General features: G+C 45.6%; 1 protein-coding gene across 1 annotated transcript in view; it reads right to left on the bottom strand.

The window, feature by feature from the left end:
* Nucleotides 1-651: 651 nt before the first annotated feature.
* LOC121561393 (ribosomal protein S6 kinase alpha-6) overlaps nucleotides 652-19,634 on the bottom strand; it is a 130,298-nt gene continuing 111,315 nt past the window's right edge. Inside the window, exon 19 of the mRNA XM_045214182.1 lies at nucleotides 652-673. Within this exon, the coding sequence (XP_045070117.1) occupies nucleotides 652-673 (22 nt within the window). The remainder of the gene's footprint in view (nucleotides 674-19,634) is intronic.

Below are 19,634 nucleotides of genomic sequence, written 5' to 3'. Positions count from 1 at the left end.
AGGTGTGGTGCGTCGTGGTGTGTGTGTGTGTGTTACCTTAACGAGGTGTGGTGCGTCGTGGTGTGTGTGTGTGTGTTACCTTAACGAGGTGTAATGCGTCGTGGTGTGTGTGTGTGTTACCTTAACGAGGTGTGGTGCGTCGTGGTGTGTGTGTGTGTTACCTTAACGAGGTGTGGTGCGTCGTGGTGTGTGTGTGTGTTACCTTAACGAGGTGTGGTGCGTCGTGGTGTGTGTGTGTGTTACCTTAACGAGGTGTAATGCGTCGTGGTGTGTGTGTGTTACCTTAACGAGGTGTGGTGCGTCGTGGTGTGTGTGTGTGGTTACCTTAACGAGGTGTAGTGCGTCGTGGTGTGTGTGTGTGTTACCTTAACGCAGGTGTTCGTGTGCCGTGTGTGTGTGTGTGTTACCTTAACGAGGTGTAATGCGTCGTGGTGTGTGTGTGTGTTACCTTAACGAGGTGTGGTGCGTCGTGGTGTGTGTGTGTTACCTTAACGAGGTGTGGTGCGTCGTGGCGTGTGTGTGTGTTACCTTAACGAGGTGTGGTGCGTCGTGGCGTGTGTGTGTGTTACCTTAACGAGGTGTGGTGCGTCGTGGCGTGCGAGCTAAGTGTGGAACGTGTGCGTATCTACCTGAGCTGAATGCTGGTGCGGATCAAAGCATGTAGTGGAAGGTCCTAGACACACAGAACAGACTGGTCAACAAGCAGCATGTTAGATAACAGGTCCTAGAGACACACAGAACAACAGACTGGTCAACAAGCAGCATGTTAGATAACAGGTCCTAGAGACACACAGAACAGACTGGTCAACAAGCAGCATGTTAGATAACAGGTCCTAGAGACACACAGAACAGACTGGTCAACAAGCAGCATGTTAGATAACAGGTCCTAGAGACACACAGAACAGACTGGTCAACAAGCAGCATGTTAGATAACAGGTCCTAGAGACACACAGAACAGACTGGTCAACAAGCAGCATGTTAGATAACAGGTCCTAGAGACACACAGAACAGACTGGTCAACAAGCAGCATGTTAGATAACAGGTCCTAGAGACACACAGAACAGACTGGTCAACAAGCAGCATGTTAGATAACAGGTCCTAGAGACACACAGAACAGACTGGTCAACAAGCAGCATGTTAGATAACAGGTCCTAGAGACACACAGAACAGACTGGTCAACAAGCAGCATGTTAGATAACAGGTCCTAGAGACACACAGAACAGACTGGTCAACAAGCAGCATGTTAGATAACAGGTCCTAGAGACACACAGAACAGACTGGTCAACAAGCAGCATGTTAGATAACAGGTCCTAGAGACACACAGAACAGACTGGTCAACAAGCAGCATGTTAGATAACAGGTCCTAGAGACACACAGAACAGACTGGTCAACAAGCAGCATGTTAGATAACAGGTCCTAGAGACACACAGAACAGACTGGTCAACAAGCAGCATGTTAGATAACAGGTCCTAGAGACACACAGAACACGACTGGTCAACAAGCAGCATGTTAGATAACAGGTCCTAGAGACACACAGAACAGACTGGTCAACAAGCAGCATGTTAGATAACAGGTCCTAGAGACACACACAACAGACTGGTCAACAAGCAGCATGTTAGATAACAGGTCCTAGAGACACACAGAACAGACTGGTCAACAAGCAGCATGTTAGATAACAGGTCCTAGAGACACACAGAACAGACTGGTCAACAAGCAGCATGTTAGATAACAGGTCCTAGAGACACACAGAACAGACTGGTCAACAAGCAGCATGTTAGATAACAGGTCCTAGAGACACACAGAACAGACTGGTCAACAAGCAGCATGTTAGATAACAGGTCCTAGAGACACACAGAACAGACTGGTCAACAAGCAGCATGTTAGATAACAGGTCCTAGAGACACACAGAACAGACTGGTCAACAAGCAGCATGTTAGATAACAGGTCCTAGAGACACACAGAACAGACTGGTCAACAAGCAGCATGTTAGATAACAGGTCCTAGAGACACACAGAACAGACTGGTCAACAAGCAGCATGTTAGATAACAGGTCCTAGAGACACACAGAACAGACTGGTCAACAAGCAGCATGTTAGATAACAGGTCCTAGAGACACACAGAACAGACTGGTCAACAAGCAGCATGTTAGATAACAGGTCCTAGAGACACACAGAAACAGACTGGTCAACAAGCAGCATGTTAGATAACAGGTCCTAGAGACACACAGAACAGACTGGTCAACAAGCAGCATGTTAGATAACAGGTCCTAGAGACACACAGAACAGACTGGTCAACAAGCAGCATGTTAGATAACAGGTCCTAGAGACACACAGAACAACAGACTGGTCAACAAGCAGCATGTTAGATAACAGGTCCTAGAGACACACAGAACAGACTGGTCAACAAGCAGCATGTTAGATAACAGGTCCTAGAGACACACAGAACAGACTGGTCAACAAGCAGCATGTTAGATAACAGGTCCTAGAGACACACAGAACAGACTGGTCAACAAGCAGCATGTTAGATAACAGGTCCTAGAGACACACAGAACAGACTGGTCAACAAGCAGCATGTTAGATAACAGGTCCTAGAGACACACAGAACAGACTGGTCAACAAGCAGCATGTTAGATAACAGGTCCTAGAGACACACAGAACAGACTGGTCAACAAGCAGCATGTTAGATAACAGGTCCTAGAGACACACAGAACAGACTGGTCAACAAGCAGCATGTTAGATAACAGGTCCTAGAGACACACAGAACAGACTGGTCAACAAGCAGCATGTTAGATAACAGGTCCTAGAGACACACAGAACAGACTGGTCAACAAGCAGCATGTTAGATAACAGGTCCTAGAGACACACAGAACAGACTGGTCAACAAGCAGCATGTTAGATAACAGGTCCTAGAGACACACAGAACAGACTGGTCAACAAGCAGCATGTTAGATAACAGGTCCTAGAGACACACAGAACAGACTGGTCAACAAGCAGCATGTTAGATAACAGGTCCTAGAGACACACAGAACAGACTGGTCAACAAGCAGCATGTTAGATAACAGGTCCTAGAGACACACAGAACAGACTGGTCAACAAGCAGCATGTTAGATAACAGGTCCTAGAGACACACAGAACAGACTGGTCAACAAGCAGCATGTTAGATAACAGGTCCTAGAGACACACAGAACAGACTGGTCAACAAGCAGCATGTTAGATAACAGGTCCTAGAGACACACAGAACAGACTGGTCAACAAGCAGCATGTTAGATAACAGGTCCTAGAGACACACAGAACAGACTGGTCAACAAGCAGCATGTTAGATAACAGGTCCTAGAGACACACAGAACAGACTGGTCAACAAGCAGCATGTTAGATAACAGGTCCTAGAGACACACAGAACAGACTGGTCAACAAGCAGCATGTTAGATAACAGGTCCTAGAGACACACAGAACAGACTGGTCAACAAGCAGCATGTTAGATAACAGGTCCTAGAGACACACAGAACAGACTGGTCAACAAGCAGCATGTTAGATAACAGGTCCTAGAGACACACAGAACAGACTGGTCAACAAGCAGCATGTTAGATAACAGGTCCTAGAGACACACAGAACAGACTGGTCAACAAGCAGCATGTTAGATAACAGGTCCTAGAGACACACAGAACAGACTGGTCAACAAGCAGCATGTTAGATAACAGGTCCTAGAGACACACAGAACAGACTGGTCAACAAGCAGCATGTTAGATAACAGGTCCTAGAGACACACAGAACAGACTGGTCAACAAGCAGCATGTTAGATAACAGGTCCTAGAGACACACAGAACAGACTGGTCAACAAGCAGCATGTTAGATAACAGGTCCTAGAGACACACAGAACAGACTGGTCAACAAGCAGCATGTTAGATAACAGGTCCTAGAGACACACAGAACAGACTGGTCAACAAGCAGCATGTTAGATAACAGGTCCTAGAGACACACAGAACAGACTGGTCAACAAGCAGCATGTTAGATAACAGGTCCTAGAGACACACAGAACAGACTGGTCAACAAGCAGCATGTTAGATAACAGGTCCTAGAGACACACAGAACAGACTGGTCAACAAGCAGCATGTTAGATAACAGGTCCTAGAACACACAGAACAGACTGGTCAACAAGCAGCATGTTAGATAACAGGTCCTAGAGACACACAGAACAGACTGGTCAACAAGCAGCATGTTAGATAACAGGTCCTAGAGACACACAGAACAGACTGGTCAACAAGCAGCATGTTAGATAACAGGTCCTAGAGACACACAGAACAGACTGGTCAACAAGCAGCATGTTAGATCACAGGTCCTAGAGACACACAGAACAGACTGGTCAACAAGCAGCATGTTAGATAACAGGTCCTAGAGACACACAGAACAGACTGGTCAACAAGCAGCATGTTAGATAACAGGTCCTAGAACACACAGAACAGACTGGTCAACAAGCAGCATGTTAGATAACAGGTCCTAGAGACACACAGAACAGACTGGTCAACAAGCAGCATGTTAGATAACAGGTCCTAGAGACACACAGAACAGACTGGTCAACAAGCAGCATGTTAGATAACAGGTCCTAGAGACACACAGAACAGACTGGTCAACAAGCAGCATGTTAGATAACAGGTCCTAGAGACACACAGAACAGACTGGTCAACAAGCAGCATGTTAGATAACAGGTCCTAGAGACACACAGAACAGACTGGTCAACAAGCAGCATGTTAGATAACAGGTCCTAGAGACACACAGAACAGACTGGTCAACAAGCAGCATGTTAGATAACAGGTCCTAGAGACACAGAACAGACTGGTCAACAAGCAGCATGTTAGATAACAGGTCCTAGAGACACACAGAACAGACTGGTCAACAAGCAGCATGTTAGATAACAGGTCCTAGAGACACACAGAACAGACTGGTCAACAAGCAGCATGTTAGATAACAGGTCCTAGAGACACACAGAACAGACTGGTCAACAAGCAGCATGTTAGATAACAGGTCCTAGAGACACACAGAACAGACTGGTCAACAAGCAGCATGTTAGATAACAGGTCCTAGAGACACACAGAACAGACTGGTCAACAAGCAGCATGTTAGATAACAGGTCCTAGAGACACACAGAACAGACTGGTCAACAAGCAGCATGTTAGATAACAGGTCCTAGAGCACACACAGAACAGACTGGTCAACAAGCAGCATGTTAGATAACAGGTCCTAGAGACACACAGAACAGACTGGTCAACAAGCAGCATGTTAGATAACAGGTCCTAGAGACACACAGAACAGACTGGTCAACAAGCAGCATGTTAGATAACAGGTCCTAGAGACACACAGAACAGACTGGTCAACAAGCAGCATGTTAGATAACAGGTCCTAGAGACACACAGAACAGACTGGTCAACAAGCAGCATGTTAGATAACAGGTCCTAGAGACACACAGAACAACAGACTGGTCAACAAGCAGCATGTTAGATAACAGGTCCTAGAGACACACAGAACAGACTGGTCAACAAGCAGCATGTTAGATAACAGGTCCTAGAGACACACAGAACAGACTGGTCAACAAGCAGCATGTTAGATAACAGGTCCTAGAGACACACAGAACAGACTGGTCAACAAGCAGCATGTTAGATAACAGGTCCTAGAGACACACAGAACAGACTGGTCAACAAGCAGCATGTTAGATAACAGGTCCTAGAGACACACAGAACAGACTGGTCAACAAGCAGCATGTTAGATAACAGGTCCTAGAGACACACAGAACAGACTGGTCAACAAGCAGCATGTTAGATAACAGGTCCTAGAGACACACAGAACAGACTGGTCAACAAGCAGCATGTTAGATAACAGGTCCTAGAGACACACAGAACAGACTGGTCAACAAGCAGCATGTTAGATAACAGGTCCTAGAGACACACAGAACAGACTGGTCAACAAGCAGCATGTTAGATAACAGGTCCTAGAGACACACAGAACAGACTGGTCAACAAGCAGCATGTTAGATAACAGGTCCTAGAGACACACAGAACAGACTGGTCAACAAGCAGCATGTTAGATAACAGGTCCTAGAGACACACAGAACAGACTGGTCAACAAGCAGCATGTTAGATAACAGGTCCTAGAGACACACAGAACAGACTGGTCAACAAGCAGCATGTTAGATAACAGGTCCTAGAGACACACAGAACAGACTGGTCAACAAGCAGCATGTTAGATAACAGGTCCTAGAGACACACAGAACAGACTGGTCAACAAGCAGCATGTTAGATAACAGGTCCTAGAGACACACAGAACAGACTGGTCAACAAGCAGCATGTTAGATAACAGGTCCTAGAGACACACAGAACAGACTGGTCAACAAGCAGCATGTTAGATAACAGGTCCTAGAGACACACAGAACAGACTGGTCAACAAGCAGCATGTTAGATAACAGGTCCTAGAGACACACAGAACAGACTGGTCAACAAGCAGCATGTTAGATAACAGGTCCTAGAGACACACAGAACAGACTGGTCAACAAGCAGCATGTTAGATAACAGGTCCTAGAGACACACAGAACAGACTGGTCAACAAGCAGCATGTTAGATAACAGGTCCCTAGAGACACACAGAACAGACTGGTCAACAAGCAGCATGTTAGATAACAGGTCCTAGAGACACACAGAACAGACTGGTCAACAAGCAGCATGTTAGATAACGGGTCCTAGAGACACACAGAACAGACTGGTCAACAAGCAGCATGTTAGATAACAGGTCCTAGAGACCCACAGAACAGACTGGTCAACAAGCAGCATGTTAGATAACAGGTCCTAGAGACACACAGAACAGACTGGTCAACAAGCAGCATGTTAGATAACAGGTCCTAGAGACACACAGAACAGACTGGTCAACAAGCAGCATGTTAGATAACAGGTCCTAGAGACACACAGAACAGACTGGTCAACAAGCAGCATGTTAGATAACAGGTCCTAGAGACACACAGAACAGACTGGTCAACAAGCAGCATGTTAGATAACAGGTCCTAGAGACACACAGAACAGACTGGTCAACAAGCAGCATGTTAGATAACAGGTCCTAGAGACACACAGAACAGACTGGTCAACAAGCAGCATGTTAGATAACAGGTCCTAGAGACACACAGAACAGACTGGTCAACAAGCAGCATGTTAGATAACAGGTCCTAGAGACACACAGAACAGACTGGTCAACAAGCAGCATGTTAGATAACAGGTCCTAGAGACACACAGAACAGACTGGTCAACAAGCAGCATGTTAGATAACAGGTCCTAGAGACACACAGAACAGACTGGTCAACAAGCAGCATGTTAGATAACAGGTCCTAGAGACACACAGAACAGACTGGTCAACAAGCAGCATGTTAGATAACAGGTCCTAGAGACACACAGAACAGACTGGTCAACAAGCAGCATGTTAGATAACAGGTCCTAGAGACACACAGAACAGACTGGTCAACAAGCAGCATGTTAGATAACAGGTCCTAGAGACACACAGAACAGACTGGTCAACAAGCAGCATGTTAGATAACAGGTCCTAGAGACACACAGAACAGACTGGTCAACAAGCAGCATGTTAGATAACAGGTCCTAGAGACACACAGAACAGACTGGTCAACAAGCAGCATGTTAGATAACAGGTCCTAGAGACACACAGAACAGACTGGTCAACAAGCAGCATGTTAGATAACAGGTCCTAGAGACACACAGAACAGACTGGTCAACAAGCAGCATGTTAGATAACAGGTCCTAGAGACACACAGAACAGACTGGTCAACAAGCAGCATGTTAGATAACAGGTCCTAGAGACACACAGAACAGACTGGTCAACAAGCAGCATGTTAGATAACAGGTCCTAGAGACACACAGAACAGACTGGTCAACAAGCAGCATGTTAGATAACAGGTCCTAGAGACACACAGAACAGACTGGTCAACAAGCAGCATGTTAGATAACAGGTCCTAGAGACACACAGAACAGACTGGTCAACAAGCAGCATGTTAGATAACAGGTCCTAGAGACACACAGAACAGACTGGTCAACAAGCAGCATGTTAGATAACAGGTCCTAGAGACACACAGAACAGACTGGTCAACAAGCAGCATGTTAGATAACAGGTCCTAGAGACACACAGAACAGACTGGTCAACAAGCAGCATGTTAGATAACAGGTCCTAGAGACACACAGAACAGACTGGTCAACAAGCAGCATGTTAGATAACAGGTCCTAGAGACACACAGAACAGACTGGTCAACAAGCAGCATGTTAGATAACAGGTCCTAGAGACACACAGAACAGACTGGTCAACAAGCAGCATGTTAGATAACAGGTCCTAGAGACACACAGAACAGACTGGTCAACAAGCAGCATGTTAGATAACAGGTCCTAGAGACACACAGAACAGACTGGTCAACAAGCAGCATGTTAGATAACAGGTCCTAGAGACACACAGAACAGACTGGTCAACAAGCAGCATGTTAGATAACAGGTCCTAGAGACACACAGAACAGACTGGTCAACAAGCAGCATGTTAGATAACAGGTCCTAGAGACACACAGAACAGACTGGTCAACAAGCAGCATGTTAGATAACAGGTCCTAGAGACACACAGAACAGACTGGTCAACAAGCAGCATGTTAGATAACAGGTCCTAGAGACACACAGAACAGACTGGTCAACAAGCAGCATGTTAGATAACAGGTCCTAGAGACACACAGAACAGACTGGTCAACAAGCAGCATGTTAGATAACAGGTCCTAGAGACACACAGAACAGACTGGTCAACAAGCAGCATGTTAGATAACAGGTCCTAGAGACACACAGAACAGACTGGTCAACAAGCAGCATGTTAGATAACAGGTCCTAGAGACACACAGAACAGACTGGTCAACAAGCAGCATGTTAGATAACAGGTCCTAGAGACACACAGAACAGACTGGTCAACAAGCAGCATGTTAGATAACAGGTCCTAGAGACACACAGAACAGACTGGTCAACAAGCAGCATGTTAGATAACAGGTCCTAGAGACACACAGAACAGACTGGTCAACAAGCAGCATGTTAGATAACAGGTCCTAGAGACACACAGAACAGACTGGTCAACAAGCAGCATGTTAGATAACAGGTCCTAGAGACACACAGAACAGACTGGTCAACAAGCAGCATGTTAGATAACAGGTCCTAGAGACACACAGAACAGACTGGTCAACAAGCAGCATGTTAGATAACAGGTCCTAGAGACACACAGAACAGACTGGTCAACAAGCAGCATGTTAGATAACAGGTCCTAGAGACACACAGAACAGACTGGTCAACAAGCAGCATGTTAGATAACAGGTCCTAGAGACACACAGAACAACAGACTGGTCAACAAGCAGCATGTTAGATAACAGGTCCTAGACACACAGAACAGACTGGTCAACAAGCAGCATGTTAGATAACAGGTCCTAGAGACACACAGAACAGACTGGTCAACAAGCAGCATGTTAGATAACAGGTCCTAGAGACACACAGAACAGACTGGTCAACAAGCAGCATGTTAGATAACAGGTCCTAGAGACACACAGAACAGACTGGTCAACAAGCAGCATGTTAGATAACAGGTCCTAGAGACACACAGAACAGACTGGTCAACAAGCAGCATGTTAGATAACAGGTCCTAGAGACACACAGAACAGACTGGTCAACAAGCAGCATGTTAGATAACAGGTCCTAGAGACACACAGAACAGACTGGTCAACAAGCAGCATGTTAGATAACAGGTCCTAGAGACACACAGAACAGACTGGTCAACAAGCAGCATGTTAGATAACAGGTCCTAGAGACACACAGAACAGACTGGTCAACAAGCAGCATGTTAGATAACAGGTCCTAGAGACACACAGAACAGACTGGTCAACAAGCAGCATGTTAGATAACAGGTCCTAGAGACACACAGAACAGACTGGTCAACAAGCAGCATGTTAGATAACAGGTCCTAGAGACACACAGAACAGACTGGTCAACAAGCAGCATGTTAGATAACAGGTCCTAGAGACACACAGAACAGACTGGTCAACAAGCAGCATGTTAGATAACAGGTCCTAGAGACACACAGAACAGACTGGTCAACAAGCAGCATGTTAGATAACAGGTCCTAGAGACACACAGAACAGACTGGTCAACAAGCAGCATGTTAGATAACAGGTCCTAGAGACACACAGAACAGACTGGTCAACAAGCAGCATGTTAGATAACAGGTCCTAGAGACACACAGAACAGACTGGTCAACAAGCAGCATGTTAGATAACAGGTCCTAGAGACACACAGAACAGACTGGTCAACAAGCAGCATGTTAGATAACAGGTCCTAGAGACACACAGAACAGACTGGTCAACAAGCAGCATGTTAGATAACAGGTCCTAGAGACACACAGAACAGACTGGTCAACAAGCAGCATGTTAGATAACAGGTCCTAGAGACACACAGAACAGACTGGTCAACAAGCAGCATGTTAGATAACAGGTCCTAGAGACACACAGAACAGACTGGTCAACAAGCAGCATGTTAGATAACAGGTCCTAGAGACACACAGAACAGACTGGTCAACAAGCAGCATGTTAGATAACAGGTCCTAGAGACACACAGAACAGACTGGTCAACAAGCAGCATGTTAGATAACAGGTCCTAGAGACACACAGAACAAGACTGGTCAACAAGCAGCATGTTAGATAACAGGTCCTAGAGACACACAGAACAGACTGGTCAACAAGCAGCATGTTAGATAACAGGTCCTAGAGACACACAGAACAGACTGGTCAACAAGCAGCATGTTAGATAACAGGTCCTAGAGACACACAGAACAGACTGGTCAACAAGCAGCATGTTAGATAACAGGTCCTAGAGACACACAGAACAGACTGGTCAACAAGCAGCATGTTAGATAACAGGTCCTAGAGACACACAGAACAGACTGGTCAACAAGCAGCATGTTAGATAACAGGTCCTAGAGACACACAGAACAGACTGGTCAACAAGCAGCATGTTAGATAACAGGTCCTAGAGACACACAGAACAGACTGGTCAACAAGCAGCATGTTAGATAACAGGTCCTAGAGACACACAGAACAGACTGGTCAACAAGCAGCATGTTAGATAACAGGTCCTAGAGACACACAGAACAGACTGGTCAACAAGCAGCATGTTAGATAACAGGTCCTAGAGACACACAGAAACAGACTGGTCAACAAGCAGCATGTTAGATAACAGGTCCTAGAGACACACAGAACAGACTGGTCAACAAGCAGCATGTTAGATAACAGGTCCTAGAGACACACAGAACAGACTGGTCAACAAGCAGCATGTTAGATAACAGGTCCTAGAGACACACGAACAGACTGGTCAACAAGCAGCATGTTAGATAACAGGTCCTAGAGACACACAGAACAGACTGGTCAACAAGCAGCATGTTAGATAACAGGTCCTAGAGACACACAGAACAGACTGGTCAACAAGCAGCATGTTAGATAACAGGTCCTAGAGACACACAGAACAGACTGGTCAACAAGCAGCATGTTAGATAACAGGTCCTAGAGACACACAGAACAGACTGGTCAACAAGCAGCATGTTAGATAACAGGTCCTAGAGACACACAGAACAGACTGGTCAACAAGCAGCATGTTAGATAACAGGTCCTAGAGACACACAGAACAGACTGGTCAACAAGCAGCATGTTAGATAACAGGTCCTAGAGACACACAGAACAGACTGGTCAACAAGCAGCATGTTAGATAACAGGTCCTAGAGACACACAGAACAGACTGGTCAACAAGCAGCATGTTAGATAACAGGTCCTAGAGACACACAGAACAGACTGGTCAACAAGCAGCATGTTAGATAACAGGTCCTAGAGACACACAGAACAGACTGGTCAACAAGCAGCATGTTAGATAACAGGTCCTAGAGACACACAGAACAGACTGGTCAACAAGCAGCATGTTAGATAACAGGTCCTAGAGACACACAGAACAGACTGGTCAACAAGCAGCATGTTAGATAACAGGTCCTAGAGACACACAGAACAGACTGGTCAACAAGCAGCATGTTAGATAACAGGTCCTAGAGACACACAGAACAGACTGGTCAACAAGCAGCATGTTAGATAACAGGTCCTAGAGACACACAGAACAGACTGGTCAACAAGCAGCATGTTAGATAACAGGTCCTAGAGACACACAGAACAGACTGGTCAACAAGCAGCATGTTAGATAACAGGTCCTAGAGACACACAGAACAGACTGGTCAACAAGCAGCATGTTAGATAACAGGTCCTAGAGACACACAGAACAGACTGGTCAACAAGCAGCATGTTAGATAACAGGTCCTAGAGACACACAGAACAGACTGGTCAACAAGCAGCATGTTAGATAACAGGTCCTAGAGACACACAGAACAGACTGGTCAACAAGCAGCATGTTAGATAACAGGTCCTAGAGACACACAGAACAGACTGGTCAACAAGCAGCATGTTAGATAACAGGTCCTAGAGACACACAGAACAGACTGGTCAACAAGCAGCATGTTAGATAACAGGTCCTAGAGACACACAGAACAACAGACTGGTCAACAAGCAGCATGTTAGATAACAGGTCCTAGAGACACACAGAACAGACTGGTCAACAAGCAGCATGTTAGATAACAGGTCCTAGAGACACACAGAACAGACTGGTCAACAAGCAGCATGTTAGATAACAGGTCCTAGAGACACACAGAACAGACTGGTCAACAAGCAGCATGTTAGATAACAGGTCCTAGAGACACACAGAACAGACTGGTCAACAAGCAGCATGTTAGATAACAGGTCCTAGAGACACACAGAACAGACTGGTCAACAAGCAGCATGTTAGATAACAGGTCCTAGAGACACACAGAACAGACTGGTCAACAAGCAGCATGTTAGATAACAGGTCCTAGAGACACACAGAACAGACTGGTCAACAAGCAGCATGTTAGATAACAGGTCCTAGAGACACACAGAACAGACTGGTCAACAAGCAGCATGTTAGATAACAGGTCCTAGAGACACACAGAACAGACTGGTCAACAAGCAGCATGTTAGATAACAGGTCCTAGAGACACACAGAACAGACTGGTCAACAAGCAGCATGTTAGATAACAGGTCCTAGAGACACACAGAACAGACTGGTCAACAAGCAGCATGTTAGATAACAGGTCCTAGAGACACACAGAACAGACTGGTCAACAAGCAGCATGTTAGATAACAGGTCCTAGAGACACACAGAACAGACTGGTCAACAAGCAGCATGTTAGATAACAGGTCCTAGAGACACACAGAACAGACTGGTCAACAAGCAGCATGTTAGATAACAGGTCCTAGAGACACACAGAACAGACTGGTCAACAAGCAGCATGTTAGATAACAGGTCCTAGAGACACACAGAACAGACTGGTCAACAAGCAGCATGTTAGATAACAGGTCCTAGAGACACACAGAACAGACTGGTCAACAAGCAGCATGTTAGATAACAGGTCCTAGAGACACACAGAACAGACTGGTCAACAAGCAGCATGTTAGATAACAGGTCCTAGAGACACACAGAACAGACTGGTCAACAAGCAGCATGTTAGATAACAGGTCCTAGAGACACACAGAACAGACTGGTCAACAAGCAGCATGTTAGATAACAGGTCCTAGAGACACACAGAACAGACTGGTCAACAAGCAGCATGTTAGATAACAGGTCCTAGAGACACACAGAACAGACTGGTCAACAAGCAGCATGTTAGATAACAGGTCCTAGAGACACACAGAACAGACTGGTCAACAAGCAGCATGTTAGATAACAGGTCCTAGAGACACACAGAACAGACTGGTCAACAAGCAGCATGTTAGATAACAGGTCCTAGAGACACACAGAACAGACTGGTCAACAAGCAGCATGTTAGATAACAGGTCCTAGAGACACACAGAACAGACTGGTCAACAAGCAGCATGTTAGATAACAGGTCCTAGAGACACACAGAACAGACTGGTCAACAAGCAGCATGTTAGATAACAGGTCCTAGAGACACACAGAACAGACTGGTCAACAAGCAGCATGTTAGATAACAGGTCCTAGAGACACACAGAACAGACTGGTCAACAAGCAGCATGTTAGATAACAGGTCCTAGAGACACACAGAACAGACTGGTCAACAAGCAGCATGTTAGATAACAGGTCCTAGAGACACACAGAACAGACTGGTCAACAAGCAGCATGTTAGATAACAGGTCCTAGAGACACACGAACAGACTGGTCAACAAGCAGCATGTTAGATAACAGGTCCTAGAGACACACAGAACAGACTGGTCAACAAGCAGCATGTTAGATAACAGGTCCTAGAGACACACAGAACAGACTGGTCAACAAGCAGCATGTTAGATAACAGGTCCTAGAGACACACAGAACAGACTGGTCAACAAGCAGCATGTTAGATAACAGGTCCTAGAGACACACAGAACAGACTGGTCAACAAGCAGCATGTTAGATAACAGGTCCTAGAGACACACAGAACAGACTGGTCAACAAGCAGCATGTTAGATAACAGGTCCTAGAGACACACAGAACAGACTGGTCAACAAGCAGCATGTTAGATAACAGGTCCTAGAGACACACAGAACAGACTGGTCAACAAGCAGCATGTTAGATAACAGGTCCTAGAGACACACAGAACAGACTGGTCAACAAGCAGCATGTTAGATAACAGGTCCTAGAGACACACAGAACAGACTGGTCAACAAGCAGCATGTTAGATAACAGGTCCTAGAGACACACAGAACAGACTGGTCAACAAGCAGCATGTTAGATAACAGGTCCTAGAGACACACAGAACAGACTGGTCAACAAGCAGCATGTTAGATAACAGGTCCTAGAGACACACAGAACAACAGACTGGTCAACAAGCAGCATGTTAGATAACAGGTCCTAGAGACACACAGAACAGACTGGTCAACAAGCAGCATGTTAGATAACAGGTCCTAGAGACACACAGAACAGACTGGTCAACAAGCAGCATGTTAGATAACAGGTCCTAGAGACACACAGAACAGACTGGTCAACAAGCAGCATGTTAGATAACAGGTCCTAGAGACACACAGAACAGACTGGTCAACAAGCAGCATGTTAGATAACAGGTCCTAGAGACACACAGAACAGACTGGTCAACAAGCAGCATGTTAGATAACAGGTCCTAGAGACACACAGAACAGACTGGTCAACAAGCAGCATGTTAGATAACAGGTCCTAGAGACACACAGAACAGACTGGTCAACAAGCAGCATGTTAGATAACAGGTCCTAGAGACACACAGAACAGACTGGTCAACAAGCAGCATGTTAGATAACAGGTCCTAGAGACACACAGAACAGACTGGTCAACAAGCAGCATGTTAGATAACAGGTCCTAGAGACACACAGAACAGACTGGTCAACAAGCAGCATGTTAGATAACAGGTCCTAGAGACACACAGAACAGACTGGTCAACAAGCAGCATGTTAGATAACAGGTCCTAGAGACACACAGAACAGACTGGTCAACAAGCAGCATGTTAGATAACAGGTCCTAGAGACACACAGAACAGACTGGTCAACAAGCAGCATGTTAGATAACAGGTCCTAGAGACACACAGAACAGACTGGTCAACAAGCAGCATGTTAGATAACAGGTCCTAGAGACACACAGAACAGACTGGTCAACAAGCAGCATGTTAGATAACAGGTCCTAGAGACACACAGAACAGACTGGTCAACAAGCAGCATGTTAGATAACAGGTCCTAGAGACACACAGAACAGACTGGTCAACAAGCAGCATGTTAGATAACAGGTCCTAGAGACACACAGAACAGACTGGTCAACAAGCAGCATGTTAGATAACAGGTCCTAGAGACACACAGAACAGACTGGTCAACAAGCAGCATGTTAGATAACAGGTCCTAGAGACACACAGAACAGACTGGTCAACAAGCAGCATGTTAGATAACAGGTCCTAGAGACACACAGAACAGACTGGTCAACAAGCAGCATGTTAGATAACAGGTCCTAGAGACACACAGAACAGACTGGTCAACAAGCAGCATGTTAGATAACAGGTCCTAGAGACACACAGAACAGACTGGTCAACAAGCAGCATGTTAGATAACAGGTCCTAGAGACACACAGAACAGACTGGTCAACAAGCAGCATGTTAGATAACAGGTCCTAGAGACACACAGAACAGACTGGTCAACAAGCAGCATGTTAGATAACAGGTCCTAGAGACACACAGAACACGACTGGTCAACAAGCAGCATGTTAGATAACAGGTCCTAGAGACACACAGAACAGACTGGTCAACAAGCAGCATGTTAGATAACAGGTCCTAGAGACACACAGAACAGACTGGTCAACAAGCAGCATGTTAGATAACAGGTCCTAGAGACACACAGAACAGACTGGTCAACAAGCAGCATGTTAGATAACAGGTCCTAGAGACACACAGAACAGACTGGTCAACAAGCAGCATGTTAGATAACAGGTCCTAGAGACACACAGAACAGACTGGTCAACAAGCAGCATGTTAGATAACAGGTCCTAGAGACACACAGAACAGACTGGTCAACAAGCAGCATGTTAGATAACAGGTCCTAGAGACACACAGAACAGACTGGTCAACAAGCAGCATGTTAGATAACAGGTCCTAGAGACACACAGAACAGACTGGTCAACAAGCAGCATGTTAGATAACAGGTCCTAGAGCACACAGAACAGACTGGTCAACAAGCAGCATGTTAGATAACAGGTCCTAGAGACACACAGAACAGACTGGTCAACAAGCAGCATGTTAGATAACAGGTCCTAGAGACACACAGAACAGACTGGTCAACAAGCAGCATGTTAGATAACAGGTCCTAGAGACACACAGAACAGACTGGTCAACAAGCAGCATGTTAGATAACAGGTCCTAGAGACACACAGAACAGACTGGTCAACAAGCAGCATGTTAGATAACAGGTCCTAGAGACACACAGAACAGACTGGTCAACAAGCAGCATGTTAGATAACAGGTCCTAGAGACACACAGAACAGACTGGTCAACAAGCAGCATGTTAGATAACAGGTCCTAGAGACACACAGAACAGACTGGTCAACAAGCAGCATGTTAGATAACAGGTCCTAGAGACACACAGAACAGACTGGTCAACAAGCAGCATGTTAGATAACAGGTCCTAGAGACACACAGAACAGACTGGTCAACAAGCAGCATGTTAGATAACAGGTCCTAGAGACACACAGAACAGACTGGTCAACAAGCAGCATGTTAGATAACAGGTCCTAGAGACACACAGAACAGACTGGTCAACAAGCAGCATGTTAGATAACAGGTCCTAGAGACACACAGAACAGACTGGTCAACAAGCAGCATGTTAGATAACAGGTCCTAGAGACACACAGAACAGACTGGTCAACAAGCAGCATGTTAGATAACAGGTCCTAGAGACACACAGAACAGACTGGTCAACAAGCAGCATGTTAGATAACAGGTCCTAGAGACACACAGAACAGACTGGTCAACAAGCAGCATGTTAGATAACAGGTCCTAGAGACACACAGAACAGACTGGTCAACAAGCAGCATGTTAGATAACAGGTCCTAGAGACACACAGAACAGACTGGTCAACAAGCAGCATGTTAGATAACAGGTCCTAGAGACACACAGAACAGACTGGTCAACAAGCAGCATGTTAGATAACAGGTCCTAGAGACACACAGAACAGACTGGTCAACAAGCAGCATGTTAGATAACAGGTCCTAGAGACACACAGAACAGACTGGTCAACAAGCAGCATGTTAGATAACAGGTCCTAGAGACACACAGAACAGACTGGTCAACAAGCAGCATGTTAGATAACAGGTCCTAGAGACACACAGAACAGACTGGTCAACAAGCAGCATGTTAGATAACAGGTCCTAGAACACACAGAACAGACTGGTCAACAAGCAGCATGTTAGATAACAGGTCCTAGAGACACACAGAACAGACTGGTCAACAAGCAGCATGTTAGATAACAGGTCCTAGAGACACACAGAACAGACTGGTCAACAAGCAGCATGTTAGATAACAGGTCCTAGAGACACACAGAACAGACTGGTCAACAAGCAGCATGTTAGATAACAGGTCCTAGAGACACACAGAACAGACTGGTCAACAAGCAGCATGTTAGATAACAGGTCCTAGAGACACACAGAACAGACTGGTCAACAAGCAGCATGTTAGATAACAGGTCCTAGAGACACACAGAACAGACTGGTCAACAAGCAGCATGTTAGATAACAGGTCCTAGAGACACACAGAACAGACTGGTCAACAAGCAGCATGTTAGATAACAGGTCCTAGAGACACACAGAACAGACTGGTCAACAAGCAGCATGTTAGATAACAGGTCCTAGAGACACACAGAACAGACTGGTCAACAAGCAGCATGTTAGATAACAGGTCCTAGAGACACACAGAACAGACTGGTCAACAAGCAGCATGTTAGATAACAGGTCCTAGAGACACACAGAACAGACTGGTCAACAAGCAGCATGTTAGATAACAGGTCCTAGAGACACACAGAACAGACTGGTCAACAAGCAGCATGTTAGATAACAGGTCCTAGAGACACACAGAACAGACTGGTCAACAAGCAGCATGTTAGATAACAGGTCCTAGAGACACACAGAACAGACTGGTCAACAAGCAGCATGTTAGATAACAGGTCCTAGAGACACACAGAACAGACTGGTCAACAAGCAGCATGTTAGATAACAGGTCCTAGAGACACACAGAACAGACTGGTCAACAAGCAGCATGTTAGATAACAGGTCCTAGAGACACACAGAACAGACTGGTCAACAAGCAGCATGTTAGATAACAGGTCCTAGAGACACACAGAACAGACTGGTCAACAAGCAGCATGTTAGATAACAGGTCCTAGAGACACACAGAACAGACTGGTCAACAAGCAGCATGTTAGATAACAGGTCCTAGAGACACACAGAACAGACTGGTCAACAAGCAGCATGTTAGATAACAGGTCCTAGAGACACACAGAACAGACTGGTCAACAAGCAGCATGTTAGATAACAGGTCCTAGAGACACACAGAACAGACTGGTCAACAAGCAGCATGTTAGATAACAGGTCCTAGAGACACACAGAACAGACTGGTCAACAAGCAGCATGTTAGATAACAGGTCCTAGAGACACACAGAACAGACTGGTCAACAAGCAGCATGTTAGATAACAGGTCCTAGAGACACACAGAACAGACTGGTCAACAAGCAGCATGTTAGATAACAGGTCCTAGAGACACACAGAACAGACTGGTCAACAAGCAGCATGTTAGATAACAGGTCCTAGAGACACACAGAACAGACTGGTCAACAAGCAGCATGTTAGATAACAGGTCCTAGAGACACACAGAACAGACTGGTCAACAAGCAGCATGTTAGATAACAGGTCCTAGAGACACACAGAACAGACTGGTCAACAAGCAGCATGTTAGATAACAGGTCCTAGAGACACACAGAACAACAGACTGG

The sequence above is a fragment of the Coregonus clupeaformis genome, unplaced genomic scaffold (assembly GCF_020615455.1).
Source record: "Coregonus clupeaformis isolate EN_2021a unplaced genomic scaffold, ASM2061545v1 scaf0210, whole genome shotgun sequence".
Lineage (NCBI taxonomy): Eukaryota > Metazoa > Chordata > Actinopteri > Salmoniformes > Salmonidae > Coregonus > Coregonus clupeaformis.
Note: the sequence above shows the minus strand (reverse complement) of the source record. Positions and strands in the feature narration are given on the sequence as shown.